The 15,628-nt window shown below is 44.0% G+C and overlaps 1 protein-coding gene and 1 long non-coding RNA gene across 4 annotated transcripts; both read left to right on the top strand.

Moving 5' to 3' along the window:
- Positions 408-4,575, top strand: LOC110434595. Of its 3 annotated transcripts, none has more exons than XR_002452133.1 (5): positions 408-1,369; positions 1,872-1,941; positions 3,080-3,159; positions 4,071-4,174; positions 4,296-4,575. It is a non-coding gene; the product is annotated as an uncharacterized LOC110434595 (long non-coding RNA). The 3 variants fall into 3 exon arrangements; XR_002452132.1 differs by having other exon boundaries at positions 1,872-1,958; XR_002452134.1 differs by lacking the exon at positions 1,872-1,941 and having other exon boundaries at positions 416-1,369.
- On the top strand, positions 5,887-8,950 carry LOC8079440. The gene is made up of 2 exons (XM_002453398.2): positions 5,887-7,094; positions 8,485-8,950. Exons 1-2 carry the CDS (start codon positions 5,935-5,937, stop codon positions 8,522-8,524), a joined length of 1,200 nt encoding a protein of 399 aa, XP_002453443.2. The 5' UTR covers positions 5,887-5,934; the 3' UTR covers positions 8,525-8,950.

The following is a 15,628-nucleotide window of genomic DNA, read 5'->3' as shown; positions in this document are numbered from 1 at the left end:
GTTACTCCATATTAGACAATATTTATCAAATAAGGCCTTGTTTAGTTCCAAAAATTTTTGCAAAATAGGAATAGTACCACTTTCGTTTGTATTTGACAAATGTTATCCAATCATGTACTAACTAGACTCAAAAGATTCGTCTCGTCAATTCCGACCAAACTGTGCATTTAGTTTTTATTTTCATCTATATTTAATACTTCATGCATGCGTTTAAAGATTTGATGTGACGAGGAATCTGAAAAATTTTATAAAATTTTTTAGAACTAAACAAGGCCTAAAAACAAAAGTGCTACCGTTTCAAAAAAAAAAAAAAAAGCCTTTCGGAAGTAAACAAGCCCGAAATGCAAATACTCGCTCCCGCACGTCCACGCCGCCGACCCCTCGGCCCTCGGGCGGTCGGGCGTCCTCCTCGCCATCACGCCTCTGCCCCTCTCCGCAGGCCCCCGCCACGGAGCGCGTCCACCGTGGCCTCGACGGCGTCGAGCGCACCTTCACCATCAGCTACATCCCCAAGCCGGACTACGCCGTCCCCTACCTCGCCTCCGCCACCGCCCACCGCCTCCTCGCCCACGACGACATCTTCTGCGCCGCCTGCCTCGGCGTCATCGCCGCCCCGGCCCTGATGCCGCCGCCGGCTCCATGGTCGTCGAGTTCTAGTCCATCGTCGGTGTCGCCCGGGCCACGCTCCACTGCTTCTCGTCCCACACCGGCGCCTAGGTCACCACTCACCAAGGCCGTCCGCAGCCCGCTCCCGCACTGGATCTAGAATTTCGACGACGTCGTCTCCCACAGCGGCATGGGTCGACACCGCCGCGGGACTCGATCCTCGCCTGTGACCCCTTCGCCCACTCCCCACTTCCCCAGGCCCAGGGACGACGATGACGCTGACGCTGCTTCACGCTGCTCCTGCTACTACTGCTCCGAGAGAATGATCGCCTCCCACCGCGTCGTGCAGCTCAGCAACGACAGCTTTCGCTGCGTCCACATCGCCCCCGCCCGCCACGGCACCGCGCCCACCGTCACCGCGCGCACGACGCTCGCCAACCCGGAGACGACCGACTGGACGCTCGACTACCAGGCGTCCATCGCCGACATCTGAGCAGACACCACCTACAAGGCCACGGCCCACGGGGCTACCGCACAAGGAACCCGTCGTCGCGCTCATCCACCCCATCAACACCGACGTCCTGTACTGCTTCCTCGACGGCTACCTCTTCGGCGTCGACATGTGTGCCAGGAAGGTGGTCCAGTACGAGGCTCACGGGATGGCCCAAGACAGCGTCTCTTCCTCCTCTGTTCTCGGCTTCTCGCCTGCAAGCTGCCCCCCGCGCGCACAATGGCAATCGCAGTCCCAGGCTCCCAGCCCCAGGTATAAACACGAATCCGCCCCCAATTTTCATCATGCATGTTGTACAGCCTGCAGTGCTACACTGCTACCAGTTATTACCTGTTACAGATGCATATATCGCAAGTGATGCATTCCAGTTCTTATAAGAAATGTAATTAAGGCGAATCTTTTAGGGCCTGTTTGGTACAGCTCACAACAGCTTCATGAGCTGTTATGAGCTGTTTTTTTTGCCAAACACTTATTTCCAAAACAGCTTCATGGGTGAAGCTGTTTTTTCCCTCCTCTCACAAAGACATAAGTTGGATGAAGCTGGAAAAAAAAAAGTAGCTTATGCAGCTTCTCCCTCATTTCTCTCTCTCAACTATGCATGAAGTAGTTGGTAAAGCTATTTTGCTAAACACTTTCTCCAAAACAGCTCAGCTTCATCTAGAAAGTCACTCATGAAGCTATTTTCTAAAAAAACAGCTTTACTAGTGAAGTTGAGTTGTGCCAAACAAGCCCTTAATGTTGATGTTTAATACAGGAATGGCTAAAGGTCTAGTGGATGCTACGGCTTAGGAGTTGGGAGTTCCTGAACAAGGCAAACTGGAACGGTTTGCTTTTCTTCTTGGTGCAATTTTCTCAGACTTGAATTTGTTTCTCATCACATATAACGTCGCCATAGTTCAAATCAACTGTGCTTCTTACAGACATGCCAAGACAGTGTTAATAGATCTAGAATGCGGTATATATGGATCACACTTAGCTGAATTGTTTTTTTAGAAAGGCGGCACGAGCTTTGCCGTATTTTTATTAGACGAGGAAAAAGAAAAACAGAAAATATTTACAACAACTTACATAGCAACTCGACTTTAAACTACTATAGCACACATGCCAAAAACCAAAAGACTAACAAAAGGAAAAAAGTAACCGGTTCCAAACCACTGTATTGCACTAGCATAAACACCTACTCAACCATAGTGCTAGGTCTTGTTGCCATTTGGTATTGTTGAATTTCATCCTTGCACAGCTGGGCTACTTGGATCGGTTGCAGATGTTTTTGTTGGAAAGTTCTTCTATTGCGTTCCTTCCAGACGTTCCATCAAAAGTAGATCATGACACCATCTATCTTTCTACGTTCACTTCTATCAAACTTTGCTCGACATTTGCGCCAGTAACCATGTAAGGATCCATTCATTCCAACCGAGTTTAGCGCGTATAGATTGAGCCATTGTTTTAAATAAGACCAGACTTGCTTTGCGTAGGTGCAGTCTTTGCAAAGATGAGTTGGCGTTTCTGGATCCATTCCACATAGTTTGCAAATGGGATCATTTGCCCAATTACGTTTTATCAAGTTGTTGGCAGTTAGAATTTTCTTGTGCGGAAGTGTCCACGCAAAGAATCGGCATTTAGGTTTAGCTTGTGCTTTCCAAATTGGTGTCAATTTTAGCTTGCTGAAAGATCCTTCAAATTGGATGTTGTATTGGTTGTGTATTTCCCGTCTGCTGTCCATCTCCAACGAATTGTGTGCTCACTATTTTCCTCAAGTGTAGTTTCTTGTACTTGTTCCCCCCAATTTACATCACTAGTTGGATATGGATCATCATGCATGTTGTACAGCCTGCAGTGCTACACTGCTACCAGTTATTACCTGTTACAGATGCATATATCGCAAGTGATGCAAGTGATGCATTCCAGTTCTTATAAGAAATGTAATTAAGGTGAATCTTTTAATGTTGATGTTTAATACAGGAATGGCTAAAGGTCTAGTGGATGATACGGCTTAGGAGTTCCTGAACAAGGCAAACTGGAACGGTTTGCTTTTCTTCTTGGTGCAATTTTCTCAGACTTGAATTTGTTTCTCATCACATATAACGTCACCATTGTTTCTCATCACATATAACATCACATATAACTTGAACATGCTAAGACAGTGTTACTAGATCTAGAATGCGGTATATATGGATCACATTTAGCTGAATTGTTGTTGGACACTTTGTTGGTTTGAAGTTGGATAACCGTGGTGTATTTCCAGTTTCTTATGCTGTCAGTACGCAAGCAATGTATATTGTCATAACAAAATTTGTCATATCTTGACCAGTTGAATTCTTTTATTCCAATGCATATGCACTCATGTAGTTTACACTTTTGATGATTATTATGACATCTGTCCAGACATTTTTGGTACACTAATGATCTCTGACTTAACTGTTATTTACTTCCATGGATTGTCTGATGTCCATGATTCCAAATGTTCGGCATCACCGAGATATTTTTTTAAAAAAGAAAATCAAACTGTGGCATTAACTTAACATTCCTTTTGACCTGAATTCCTGTAGAAGTAGTTTTCTCGACATATTTGTTGAATTAAGATGTGTGGTAGCCGGTCCTAATAATAATGGCCTCTGTCGGCTAGGCTATGCTGCACACTCTCCATTCTCCAAATGGAAATTGCAACCTGGTGAGAAAGCTTTGGTACTAGCTAGAACATCTTTCTGCTTGGATTAGTTTTATTTTGTTTGAAAATGTGCTTGGATTGGTTTAAAGGATGATGCTTAGGCATGTACAGAAGTGATAATTGAAGTAGTACTTTTCTACATTGCACATTTTAATTGCTAATTTTGTTTTCAGCATCTATAGTCTCAGTGTCTTATTTTCGTCAGTCCTGTATATATATCAGTTCAGTGTAGTGAACCCCAAATATTCTATTCTCTAAAGGGATTATTATTTCCTGTGATTGAAGGTTTCGGTGGGGATGAACATGTCAATGCTTCAAATAATGAGTCCACAACAGCAGCATCAACTTGAAGTGCTGGGATTGGGAATACTGGCTGACCTTTTTGGCAGGTGAGGTTAAGTTGTTCATGGTGGTGATTGTGCCTAGGTCTTGTTTTCCTGCTGGAGGAAGGATGAATGCATAGTAGCAAGCCTCTTATACCTTATACACGGTTCTCCTCTGGTCTTGCAGGTTTAGGAAGCAATATGTGACCGACATCAAGTTACTACCAGAGGCGTGTTAGGATGTGGCATCACGTTCCATGGCGAGAACGCATGCTTGTGTGTTTAGTAGTAGTTTAGATAGTTTATCGCTCATGTCAGGTCGTCACGATGAACAATGGACATGTTATTCTTGGGAACTGGATCTCGTTCTGAGGCCTTGGATCGGTCGATGTCAGAGTGGTAGTATGGGAGGGTGTTTGGAACTGCTTCACGTTTTTTTTAGCTCCGTTCCACGTTTTTTAGCCAAACGGTTTCAACTCTATGCACTCAGTTCGAGAAAAAAGAGTGGAGCTGTGAGAGCACCTAAAGAAGTACTCCACAAACTCCAGTTTTTTATGGAGCTGTTCCACGGTGAAGTTTGTGGAGCAGTTCCTGGGACTGCTCCGCTCCACGTTTTTCAGCTTCGCTTCACGTTTTTTAGCCAAACGGTTTTAGCTCCACGCACTCAGTTCGAGGAAAAAGAGTGGAGTTGTGAGAGCATCTAAAGAGGTACTCCACAAACGTCAGTTTTTTGTGGAGCTGCTCCATGATGGAGTTTGTGGAGCAGTCCCAAACACCCCCTATATATGTGTTATCATACGGCCAGATAATTTCAGCTGCACGACAAATAGTATTTTGTCACTGGGGTGGATGGAACTGAATTGTGCTTAGGGTAGGCTGAAAAACAAGTTGACTGTTGTGTGATCTTTTGAATCCTAGAATGCTCGACGATTAAACTGTTTCGTGTTTTATTTTGCCAGGTTTATGTCATGTAGCTTGGTCGTCTACTTCTTGTGTGTCTGGCCTTGTTTAGTTCTAAAAAATTTTTAAGATTCTCCGTCACATAGAATCTTACGAGATATGCATAAAGTATTAAATATAGACGAAAATTTAAACTAATTACACAGTTTATCTATAAATCGTGAGATGAATCTTTTAATCCTAGTTAGTCTATAATTAAATAATAATTATCAAATAAAGCCGAAAGTGATACAGTAGCGAAACCTAAATTTTTTCGCGAACTAAACTAGGCCTAAATATCATGAGAATGAGAATGAATATCATAAGGGAGTGAATTGTTGGCCCGTCCCATCCCCGTCCCTTGGATGTTAGGACCTGTGTTTTTATTGGATGCGCCAACTAAATTTTAACTAGCTAAATTTAGTTGTTAAAGACTAGCTAAAGTTTAGATGAGTTTAGCTACTTTGATCAAGCTATGGCCAGCTAAAATTTAGATGAGTTTATTAGTCGGGGCATTCAAATACCCAGGTAAAATTTAACTAGAAGAACTTTTAGCTGGCTAAAATCTAGCTAAACTTTAGTTGGATGCATCAAACAGGCCCAGCTTAATTAGCTGCTCTAAGCGTTTGCTAATGTCTATGCCAATAATCCCCACCGTCCGGACGCCGTTTGACAAGAATGCCGATACCCGGCCGGCCCCCACCGTCAGCAGCTCAGCAGGAGCACCCAAACGGAACGGAAAAAGAGACGTGTCAAGTACGCTTCGTCCTCGACGTATCCTTCCTATATAAGCTGGCCGCCTGGCGTCCCTTCCCTTCATCTAATCCCCACCCGTCCAGTCCCTTCCATTCTCAAACAAGCCAGTGACCACCACCAAGCAAGCAACCATGGCGTCGTCGCCTCCCTCCGATGAATCTGATCCGTGGGTCATCCTCCGCACCGTGCCGCGCGTCGCCGTCCACACCTGGGACCGCGACCTCTCCTTCGACCTCGTCGACCCGCCGCGCCTCAGCTTCCTCACCGTCTCCACCCGCGTCTCCCCCGCGCGCCCGCGGGGCACCACCAGCAGCGTCATCAGGCTCCCCCGCATCGTCTCCGCCGACCTCTCCGCCAGCCTCTTCCTCACCCTCACGCCGACGCCGCACCCGACCGCGTCCAGTTCCAGCGCCGCAACGGACATCTGCTGCTTCGTCCTCGACGCCGCCTCTTCCACGTCCCACCGCGTCCCCGACCCTGCCCCCGGCTTCGCTCGGTCTCCGTTCGGCATCATCGCCGCGCCGGACGGCGCCAGCTTCATGGTCGTCGGCCTCCGGTGCCCGATCGGCAACGACAGGGGCTCGCTGCACTGCTTCTCGTCCCGGACTGGCGGCTGGGTCACCAAGGACGTCAACAACCCGCGCCCGCACCGCACCTGGACCTTCAGCGACGTCATCGCCCACGACGGCAAGCTCTGGTGGGTCGACTCCACCCCCTCCACCACCAAGGGGCTCCTCTACTGCGACCCCTTCGCCGACCAACCGAGCATGTCCTTCGTCCCCTTCCCGACCCACGTCACCGCCGTCGAAGCCAGAGCCAAAGCCACAGCCTACGACTACGTGCAGGTCGCCGACGGCAAGCTCCGCTGGGTCCATGTGTTATGTGATCTTGACGAGACGGTGGACGAGGCTCCGGTTCTGAATGGCGCGCCCCTCCTCTCCATCTATGCGCTCCTTGGTGGCGTCGACGGCGGCGGCGGCGGCTACCGGTTGGATTTCGAGTTGCTTCCGCACTGGCGCGGCGATTTCTCCTTCTGCTTCATCTGGGAGTCCGACACCTTCAAGGCGGCTGAGATGCCCAAGGTCGAGCAACCCGTGCTCGCGCTCATCGACCCCAACGACACCGACCTCCTCTACTTCTTCCTCGGCGGCTACATCTTCGGCTTCGACATCTTTAAGCGTGTGGTGCTGGGGTACGCACCGCACGGTATCGCCGATCCCCACGCCTCTTCTTCGTCCTCCCTTCTCGCTTGGAAGCTGCCGCCCGCGCTCGCCGCACCCGCTGCCCGCAGGTATGTATTGATGATCTGCTCAATTTCGTTCCGTCTCCGATCCGATCAATCAATTTCGTCACTGTTTCAGTTTCCCTTTTATTTCTGTCTCTGCTCTGCTCTTCTGTGCCTGTGCCTGTGCCTGTGCCTGTGCCTGTGCCGGTGCCGGTGCTGTGATATGCTGTATTAACTTGGATGATCGCTAGCTGTTGCCGCAGAATTGCTTGCTGAACGTGCACAAATATATCAGTTGTTTTGTGCTTTAATCGCACGCATGGTCATGCAGATGCAGGTAGATTCATACTCATGTCACCTTCATCTATACATGCCCTCTTAAACTAGACATTACTCCTAGCATTTCGTTTTATTTGGCTTTTCTCGAGTCCATGAAGGATGAAACTCCGATAGTCTGATCCATCCATGCGCCGCAGAATTGTGTTAGCTGGTTTTGTGTGTCACTGCCACGTATATGTCCAAAACGGGGCTGTTTGCTAGTTTAAAAATTTGTTCTCTCTTCTCTGTACGTGTGGGCCTAGTTTTGATCTGGAAATGTGATTATCCTTTTTTGAGGAACTATATATTGGTGTAACGTAGTACAACCTAATTAGTTGTTGCATGTTGTCTTCTAACTGATTCTGTATATGCACATGTTTTGAGTTGCTATATATTCACTGTCAAGTTCATCTGTTCTTAGAATGAAATAAAGACTTGGTTGAGTAGAGATTTTGAACTTTTGAAGATAGGTTCGAGTATAGAGCCTGCATAGATGCATATGTCCTGATCTCTCCTTCCACTACAAATATACATGGGCATTTCCCTTCGGAAAATGGGGTTTCTGATTCCTGAAACATCACTTGTTTAATTATTTTGAAAGTAGCAGTATAGGTATATACTGTACATACTTACATATGTCGCACAATGTTTTTGCCTGCTTATATGTAATCTAATTATAGTCATGATGCATGTAGATCATGTATGGTGCGGTACTAATTTGTAAGCTTCAGTCGAACTATCCAGGAAATAGCTAGTGTAGTGTAGGTTAAACTTATCTTCTCAAAAATAATAATATTACAAAAGCGTGATGTATATTCCTGCTTCTATGTGAAAGCTGCATGTAGATAGTGTATGACATGCATGATTGATTAGTAAATTTGATCATATACTGTAATGTCTTTGTTTTTACCTTCTATGCACATATTTGGAATTGTGAGGCCCTTTATATGTGTGGTCATTGGCATGCGGCATAAAACCATATTTTTGTGTCTTATTAGTCTTGGCCTTAAAATTTAAGAAATTCACCCATTTATGCTCGATGGTCTTATCTTGTAAAAAATCAAAGAAATGGGCTGAAGTCCTATTGGTATTGACTACTAACATGTGTTGTGGTATCCATCTGCTGTGGTGATTGAAGGTTTGGCGGCAGGCCTCTTAACAATGGTGGTGCAAATTAAGGAAGACTAAATCGTCTGCGGGCAGCCGGCTGGGTAGAGGATTAATCTGAGGACTGCAAAGTAAGAGTACATCTTCAATTGCTTGAAAGCACGCCAGGAGAGGATGCTATGATCTTTCTGATGATAATACGATGGATCGCTAGCTTGATGTTTCTTTATCTGTTTGTTAGATAGACGATGAGCAGTTTTGTGCAAAGGAACGCACGCACGCACGTTTGGGTTTAGTTTTTGAGATGAGGCAATGTACGTCGTACTGATAGATGATGCATGGTGCAGTTCCTGCTTTATTTCTTCGATAGTTCGATTGTGAGTCCTAGTAGAGTAGTAGAATATATATGCTATAGAGTGAGACAAGTCTGCCGGGCCAGGCCTGTCCATGCTTCGTGTTGGGTTGCATGGCCCATGCCAATCGTAGAAACATTTGCATGTCGCCTTTTCCACTTTCCCCTTCATGCATTTCGCACACGTCTTGCCACCCTAGTTATATTATAAAAAGAACTAAGAAAACTTACCGTGTTTAGTTACTCTCTATTTCATCGGATATTTGCACTTATATATAGAAGTATTAAATATAAATTAAAAAATAACTAAATATATATATTGCGACTATTATACAAGGCAAATATTTTAAGTCTAGGGATGTTTGGTTGCTAGCCATAGTTTACCACAACTAACTTTAGGCAAGTGTGGCAAGCCAAAAAAAGTGTGGCTAGCAAATTGGTTGCCATACTTTGCCATACCTAAAGAAATCTTGCCACACTTTTTAACTCTATGACATGTGGAGCCCAAAAGAATCATACCTAAACTTAGTTATCAACCAAACACTTGTCAACTTAGTCAAACTTGTCTAAAGTAAAGTGTGGCAAACTGTAGCTAGCAACCAAACAGCACTAATTCTATGGACGACACGCCGTGTTGGTTCGCGGCAGCAACTGTTAGCGGCGGCGGCGGCGGGCTGACGCGGCTGAAGTCGGCGTTAAATTACTCCGACACCTTCCGAAGCCGTTTATGGATTCTAATTTTTGGGCCCTTTGTGGAAGGAGGCATGGTAAAGGCCCATGGAAACTTGGCCCGATGGTGTATGTTGAGTGATCCAGCAATCGTAGCTCACGAGTTTTTTTATTATTTTAGCCAAAAAAAATACTAATGTCTTTATATAATAGTTCCTAAACTAAATTCTAGATACTATTTCTTTTAGCCGCGTCAAAGGCGACCTCGCCACTGTGGTCACGCTACATATATTGACACGCTGGCCGATATGGAACTGACACTGTTGAGTCACATCATCCTAGGCATGACTTTATAGCTGTGTACAATTTTTCGAATTTCTATGGAGTCCTCAAAAAAAAATCTTATAGCCTTTTTACATAGATACAAAAATCAAAGGCGAACCAATTTATTTGGAGTAGGTGTCATATTTTTGTAGTTTTAAAACTTTTTATTTCTAAAATTCTATATTTGAGTTTCTTGTCCATCCAAAACAAAGGGCTAAGGACCTCCAAAAATCTTTATAATTTTTCAGATAATGCTTAAAACTAGCGTGGATTGTTTTGCTTGTATATATCTGGCATTATATTTTTTATTATTTTGAAATTAAATTTATTTTTGGAATATGACATTTGAGTTTTTGGTAAAGCGTCTTATCACCAAAATGGTTTCCAGAAACCCTAAAAAAGTCATCTAAATTATTGGTCCTGAAAATAGTATTATGTTCGTGCTAAGAAACTTTGGATTTCCCGTCACGGCTTCGCTTCAACTTTGGCCTTGTTTACTTCCGTCCAAAATCCAAAAACTTTTCAAGATTTCCCGTCACATCGAATCTTTAGACGTATGCATAGAGTATTAAATATAAACGAAAATAAAAACTAATTACACAATTTGGGTGAAATTTACGATACGAATCTTTTGAACCTAGTTAGTCCACGATTGGACAATAATTATGACAAACAAACAAAAGTGCTACAGTGTCGCGAAAAAAATTCGTGAAGAAACTAAACAAGGCCTTTGCTGTAACCACTGTCGTCGTCCTAGACCCTCTATTGTGCGTGCCTCACAACCAAGCTGCACTCAAAAGGCTCCCACGCACTGTGTTGACAGGGCTTTGTGGTAGGCCCACATCCGGCCCTGAGGCCATGCATCGCCGTCAAGCAACCATGAGCCCCACCGCCACCGGCACAGATCCGGCCCAACAAAGTCTACATTCGGCCCGCCGTATAGGATCGCCATCTGCAACAGTGCTGCCGGCCTGCCGCTAGAAGCTCCACGCAGCTGTTGCACCAAATATATACGTACAAAATAAAAAGACACTAGTATTTATAATGTCAAATGAATATTATTAGATTAATTATGTTATATTTTTAATAATGAATATATTTGATGTATAAAAATGCTTATAGTCAAATTTAAAATTAGTGAACCGCTTGAATGTAAGACATGTATTTATTTTTGGAAGGAGATAAAAAAAATAAACAATTATTCTGGTGCCCCAACAGCAGCCACGGTTTGGGTTTGCTTGTCATGTTGTTGTCGATAGTCAAAATGTTCCTCTTTCTAAGTATCTTCAAGAGTCTGTTTTTTACTTGGTAAATCTTGTGATTTGTCAACTCTCAAAACAATATGAGGAGTAAAAAAATAGCCTCTTTCCAAGAGTTTGCTATTTTGGACTTGGCAAAATAAAAAAAAAAGAAGGCCTAGAAGATGGTTTTTTCCCCGGAGGCTACTGATTCCGTGCGCTTCTTCTCCTCCTCTTCGCACAAACGACACCGCCCGCCGCATCGTAGCTTCGTCGATCGGTTCCCTAACAACGTCAGACCTAGTGTGAACCCTAGAAGAACGATGACTACCCATAGTGGCGGCCTTGCCCTAGCAGATGCCAACTATCTTAACTGGACATGAAGATCGACGATGGGAAAAAGAGGGAACCACGTACCTAAACGTTGGACGGCCTGGCTTCGCGTCGAGGAGAAAGAAAGAACGGCGGCGACACGACCTTTTCTTCACGTGCACGGGGGAAAGAAAGGCGTGAAGGCTTGGTGCGCGTGGTGGAAGGAAATGCGGCGCTAGAAATCGCGATGGCAAGTTGATATGCCAAGTTGCTACTTTTGCCAAGTTGATTTACCCAACTATCAGAGGCATTTTTTTCTTGTTTTAAATGCCAAATTATTTTGCCAAACTTTGGTACTCTGCATTTGCTTTGAATGTGCAGCACGCGTGTTCTTCGCAAAGGGTAAACAGTTACCGTTGTCGAGATTGAATATATTTCACTCCGGTTCAAATTACAAGGTGTTTTAGTCTTTATTAGATATATTATTTTAACTATATATCTAAATACTAGATACATTGTATATTTAAATGTATAGTAAAATCTAAATGCTTAGAAAAACAAAAAAAACATCTTATAATTTGAATTACGGGGAGCAGTGGTGTACCGCAGACATATTATTTTAGCTTTATCGCAAACCGCAAAAACAAAATTAGGTGCATGTTTGTTGGAATCCATATCTCGTGCAGTTGGGCCGCCGTGGAGGACCACGCCGGGGCATCATTTGGGAGGCAGGGTCGTCGCCTCTCGTCGGCTGGCTGCTGGCTCATCATGTCGCTCCCATCGCAAGGAAGAGGTGCGAGTGCGACGGCAACGGCGCCACCCGCGGCGCCGGCCGTGCGCGCGCGTCCGCCGGGTCATCATGGCCACGCGCTCGCGGGCGTGTCGCATCATCGCCCATCATGCATGCGCGCCGGCGGTACAAGCGTTTATGACGGATCTCCATCGACCTTCCTACCTACTCCTGCGCGTGGCTGCGTGCATCACCCATTTCACCCGTGCTGTACCGTGCACGTAAGTTATTTATCATGGACCCAGCTAGCTAGTCACGGTTTAAACTTTTTAACCTTGATGGTGATGATGATTATGATAGCTCCTGGCCTCACTCATCTTGTCTAGCCTTGCCAGGTGAGCCATTTTGGGTTCTCCGCCTTGTGTTACACCTTGTTTAGTTCTTAAAAATTTTAAGTTACATCGAACCTTTAGTTACATGAATAAAACATTAAATATCAATAAAAAAACTAATTATATAATTTACATGTAATTTACGAGATGAAACTTTTAAACCTAATTAGTCCATGATTAGATAATAATTACCAAACACAAACAAAAGTGCTACAGTAGCCAAACATAAATTTTTTTGCGAACTAAACAAGGCTTTAGTTACACCTAAACATTAAAATTTTTTTTAAGATTCTTTGTCACATCAAATCTTGCGGTACATGTATAGAGCATTAAATATAGATAAAAAAAAATAACTAATCGCACAGTTTGTCTATAATTTGCGAGACAAATCTTTTAAGCCTACTTAGTTCATGATTAGACAATAATGGTTAAATACAAATAAAAGTACTACAGTAACAAAATCCAAAAAAAATCTAAACAAGACCTTAGCAAGGAAATTATTGCTCGCACAGGTCTCAAGGTATTTTTGGCTAGGGATGGAAAACAATCAGATTGTAGATGAGGTTTTATTTAGTTTCCTGGGTGAAAAGTTTTTAAGTAATGTAACACTTTGATTTGTATTTGACAATTATTATCTAACCATGGACTAACTAGGGTTAAAAGATTCGTCTCATAAATTACAGGCAAACTATATAATTGGTTATTTTTTATCTATATTTAATATTTTATACATGTGTCGCAAGATTCGATAAAATAAGAAATTTTAAGAAGTTTTTGGATTTTGGACCTAAGTGAAAAAGGGCTGAGCAAGGCCCAAGGATCAAGCATTCAAACACGTCCTGGACTCGCTTTGTTTGTTTGATTAATAAGCCATGACAGAAAGTATTTTTGGCTAATTTATTGTGAGAAAAAAAAATACTACTGAATGACTGGTAGAGTAAACCCCGATCAATGTGGGAGGGGCAAGCTGCCGAAGCACTTCATCACAAATCAAAAACTCCAAGAGCTCGCCACGGCCCACGGCCACGGGTGCAAGTGCAACTGCAGGTTGGCGTGACCCAATTAAATTAAGGAAATAGCCTGCACAGAGAAGCCATGAAGCGCGGCGAGCGTCTGTGGTTGGCTCGCTCCCGCGGGCCCGCGGCTCACACCTCTTGTTCTCGCAGGCAGCGTCAGGACAGGACCCATGCAGGCGAGCACGATGCCATTGCCAGTTGCCGCCCACGTTCGTGCGCGCGCGCTCTGCATACCATGATGCCCAGCCCAGTTGCCCACACGGAACGGGACAGCGGCGCGCCAGTCGCCCACCATGCCACCCACCAGCCCACCCGCCCGTAGCCGTAGGCCGCTGCACCTGCGCGCACACGCCACCGCTCGATGGCGAGCGACGGGAGCGGCAGGCGCAGGCGCAGCAGACGCTCGGCTGGATTCGTCGCGGAAAACACTGTAGTACGCAATAAACAGCACGGAGCCCCCTGAACAGCAGCAGACTGGCAGCCCTCACCCTCAGGCTGCCTGCACGCAGCACAGGCAACAGCACAGCCCACGAAGTCATGCACGAACCCCACGAGCCGAGTGTCCACATGAAGAGCAAAAAAAGAAAAAAAAAACACACACACACACACAGAGAGGGAGGAAACAGGGAAGCGGAAGGAGGAAGCGATAAGGAAAAGTGACGAGAGTGAAACAGTACATGCAGGATTAAAGTAGTAAATCGTGCTGCTTTGTGCGCGGTATGCTCGGTGATTGCTTATTAACAGCCTTGACTTAATCTGTGGCTTAGTCGTGGATATCGCTAATAGTCATGAGTGATGATAAGTTAGTGTTAATGTGTTATCATCTTCTAAAGAAAAAAAAACTTCTTAAAAAATGTGTGGACGGTGACGTCTAAGAGACTAAGGTGAATTAGGTAACTTGACAACGAATGGATAGAGAGTGAAACAATACATGCGAGATTAAAGAAGTACAGTAGTAGTAAGTCGTGCTGCTTTTTGTGCGTGTATGGACGGTCCGTGATTGCTTAACAGCCTTAACTTAATCTGCGGCGTAATCATGGATGATATCGCTAATACTGATGAGTGATGATAAGAAAGTGTTATCATCTTCTTCCAAAAAAAAAAACTTCAAAAAAGAAAGTGTTGTCATCTCTCGATCGATGACTATACAAGTGTATATGAAGCTTTTGGTCTGTTCAACTGCTACAATGCTCTGTAAGAAGAGACAAAACATTAGAGTGTGAATGAATGAATGTATCCAGAGTTGGATTTTCCCGTCTTAGACTGAAAAGTTTTCGCAACTGTAGCATTTTCGTTTTTATTTGATAAACATTATCCAATCATGGAGTAACTACGCTTAAAAGATTCATCTTGTGATTTACAGATAAACTGTGCAATTAGTTTTTATTTTCACCTATATTTAATACTACATGCATGTGCCGTAAGATTCGATGTGATGGGGAATCTTGAAAAGATTTTGGTTTTGGGGTGAACTAAACAAGACCTTACTTGTCCATGAGTGCACGTTGTAAAAATAATTCCTCTCATCAGCAAAAACGGGGTTCGAAGATTATCTTTGGTGAACGTAGTTGAGATCTTTGACCTTTAAAACAATGCTCTAGAGGAGCTCATATACCCCCGAATGGTCCAAGATACTTCATGCTACGGTATCCTATAATGGTATCAAAAATACATCTTAGGGCCTTGTTTAGTTCTAAAAAATTTTGTAAAATTTTTCAGATTCCTCGTCACATCGAATCTTTAGACGTATGCATGAAGTATTAAATATAGATAAAAATAAAAACTAATTACACAGTTTGGTCGGAATTGACGAGACGAATCTTTTGAGCCTGATTAGTTTATGATTGGACAATATTTGTCAAATACAAACGAAACTAGTACTATTCACATTTTGCAAAATATTTTGTAAGTAAACAAGGCCTTTAGTTCGCAAAAATTTTCAAGATTCTCCGGACATCGAATCTTTGGTCGCATGCATGGAGCATTAAATATAGACGAAAATAAAAACTAATTGCACAGTTTACCTATAATTTGTGAGATGAATCTTTTGAGCCTAGTTACTCCGTGATTGACAATATTTGTAATAAAAACAAAAATGCTACAATAGCTAAAAACCAAAATTTTTGCGAACTAAACAAGGCC

Source organism: Sorghum bicolor, chromosome 4, assembly GCF_000003195.3.
Source record: "Sorghum bicolor cultivar BTx623 chromosome 4, Sorghum_bicolor_NCBIv3, whole genome shotgun sequence".
Lineage (NCBI taxonomy): Eukaryota > Viridiplantae > Streptophyta > Magnoliopsida > Poales > Poaceae > Sorghum > Sorghum bicolor.
Note: the sequence above shows the minus strand (reverse complement) of the source record. Positions and strands in the feature narration are given on the sequence as shown.

Coding starts and splice junctions, on each gene's coding strand:
- LOC8079440 (XM_002453398.2), top strand. CDS start 5,935: ATGGCGTCGTCGCCTCCCTCCGATGAATCTGATCCGTGGGTCATCCTC. Junction 7,095..8,484: donor GCCGCACCCGCTGCCCGCAG/GTATGTATTGAT, acceptor TGGTGATTGAAG/GTTTGGCGGCAGGCCTCTTA.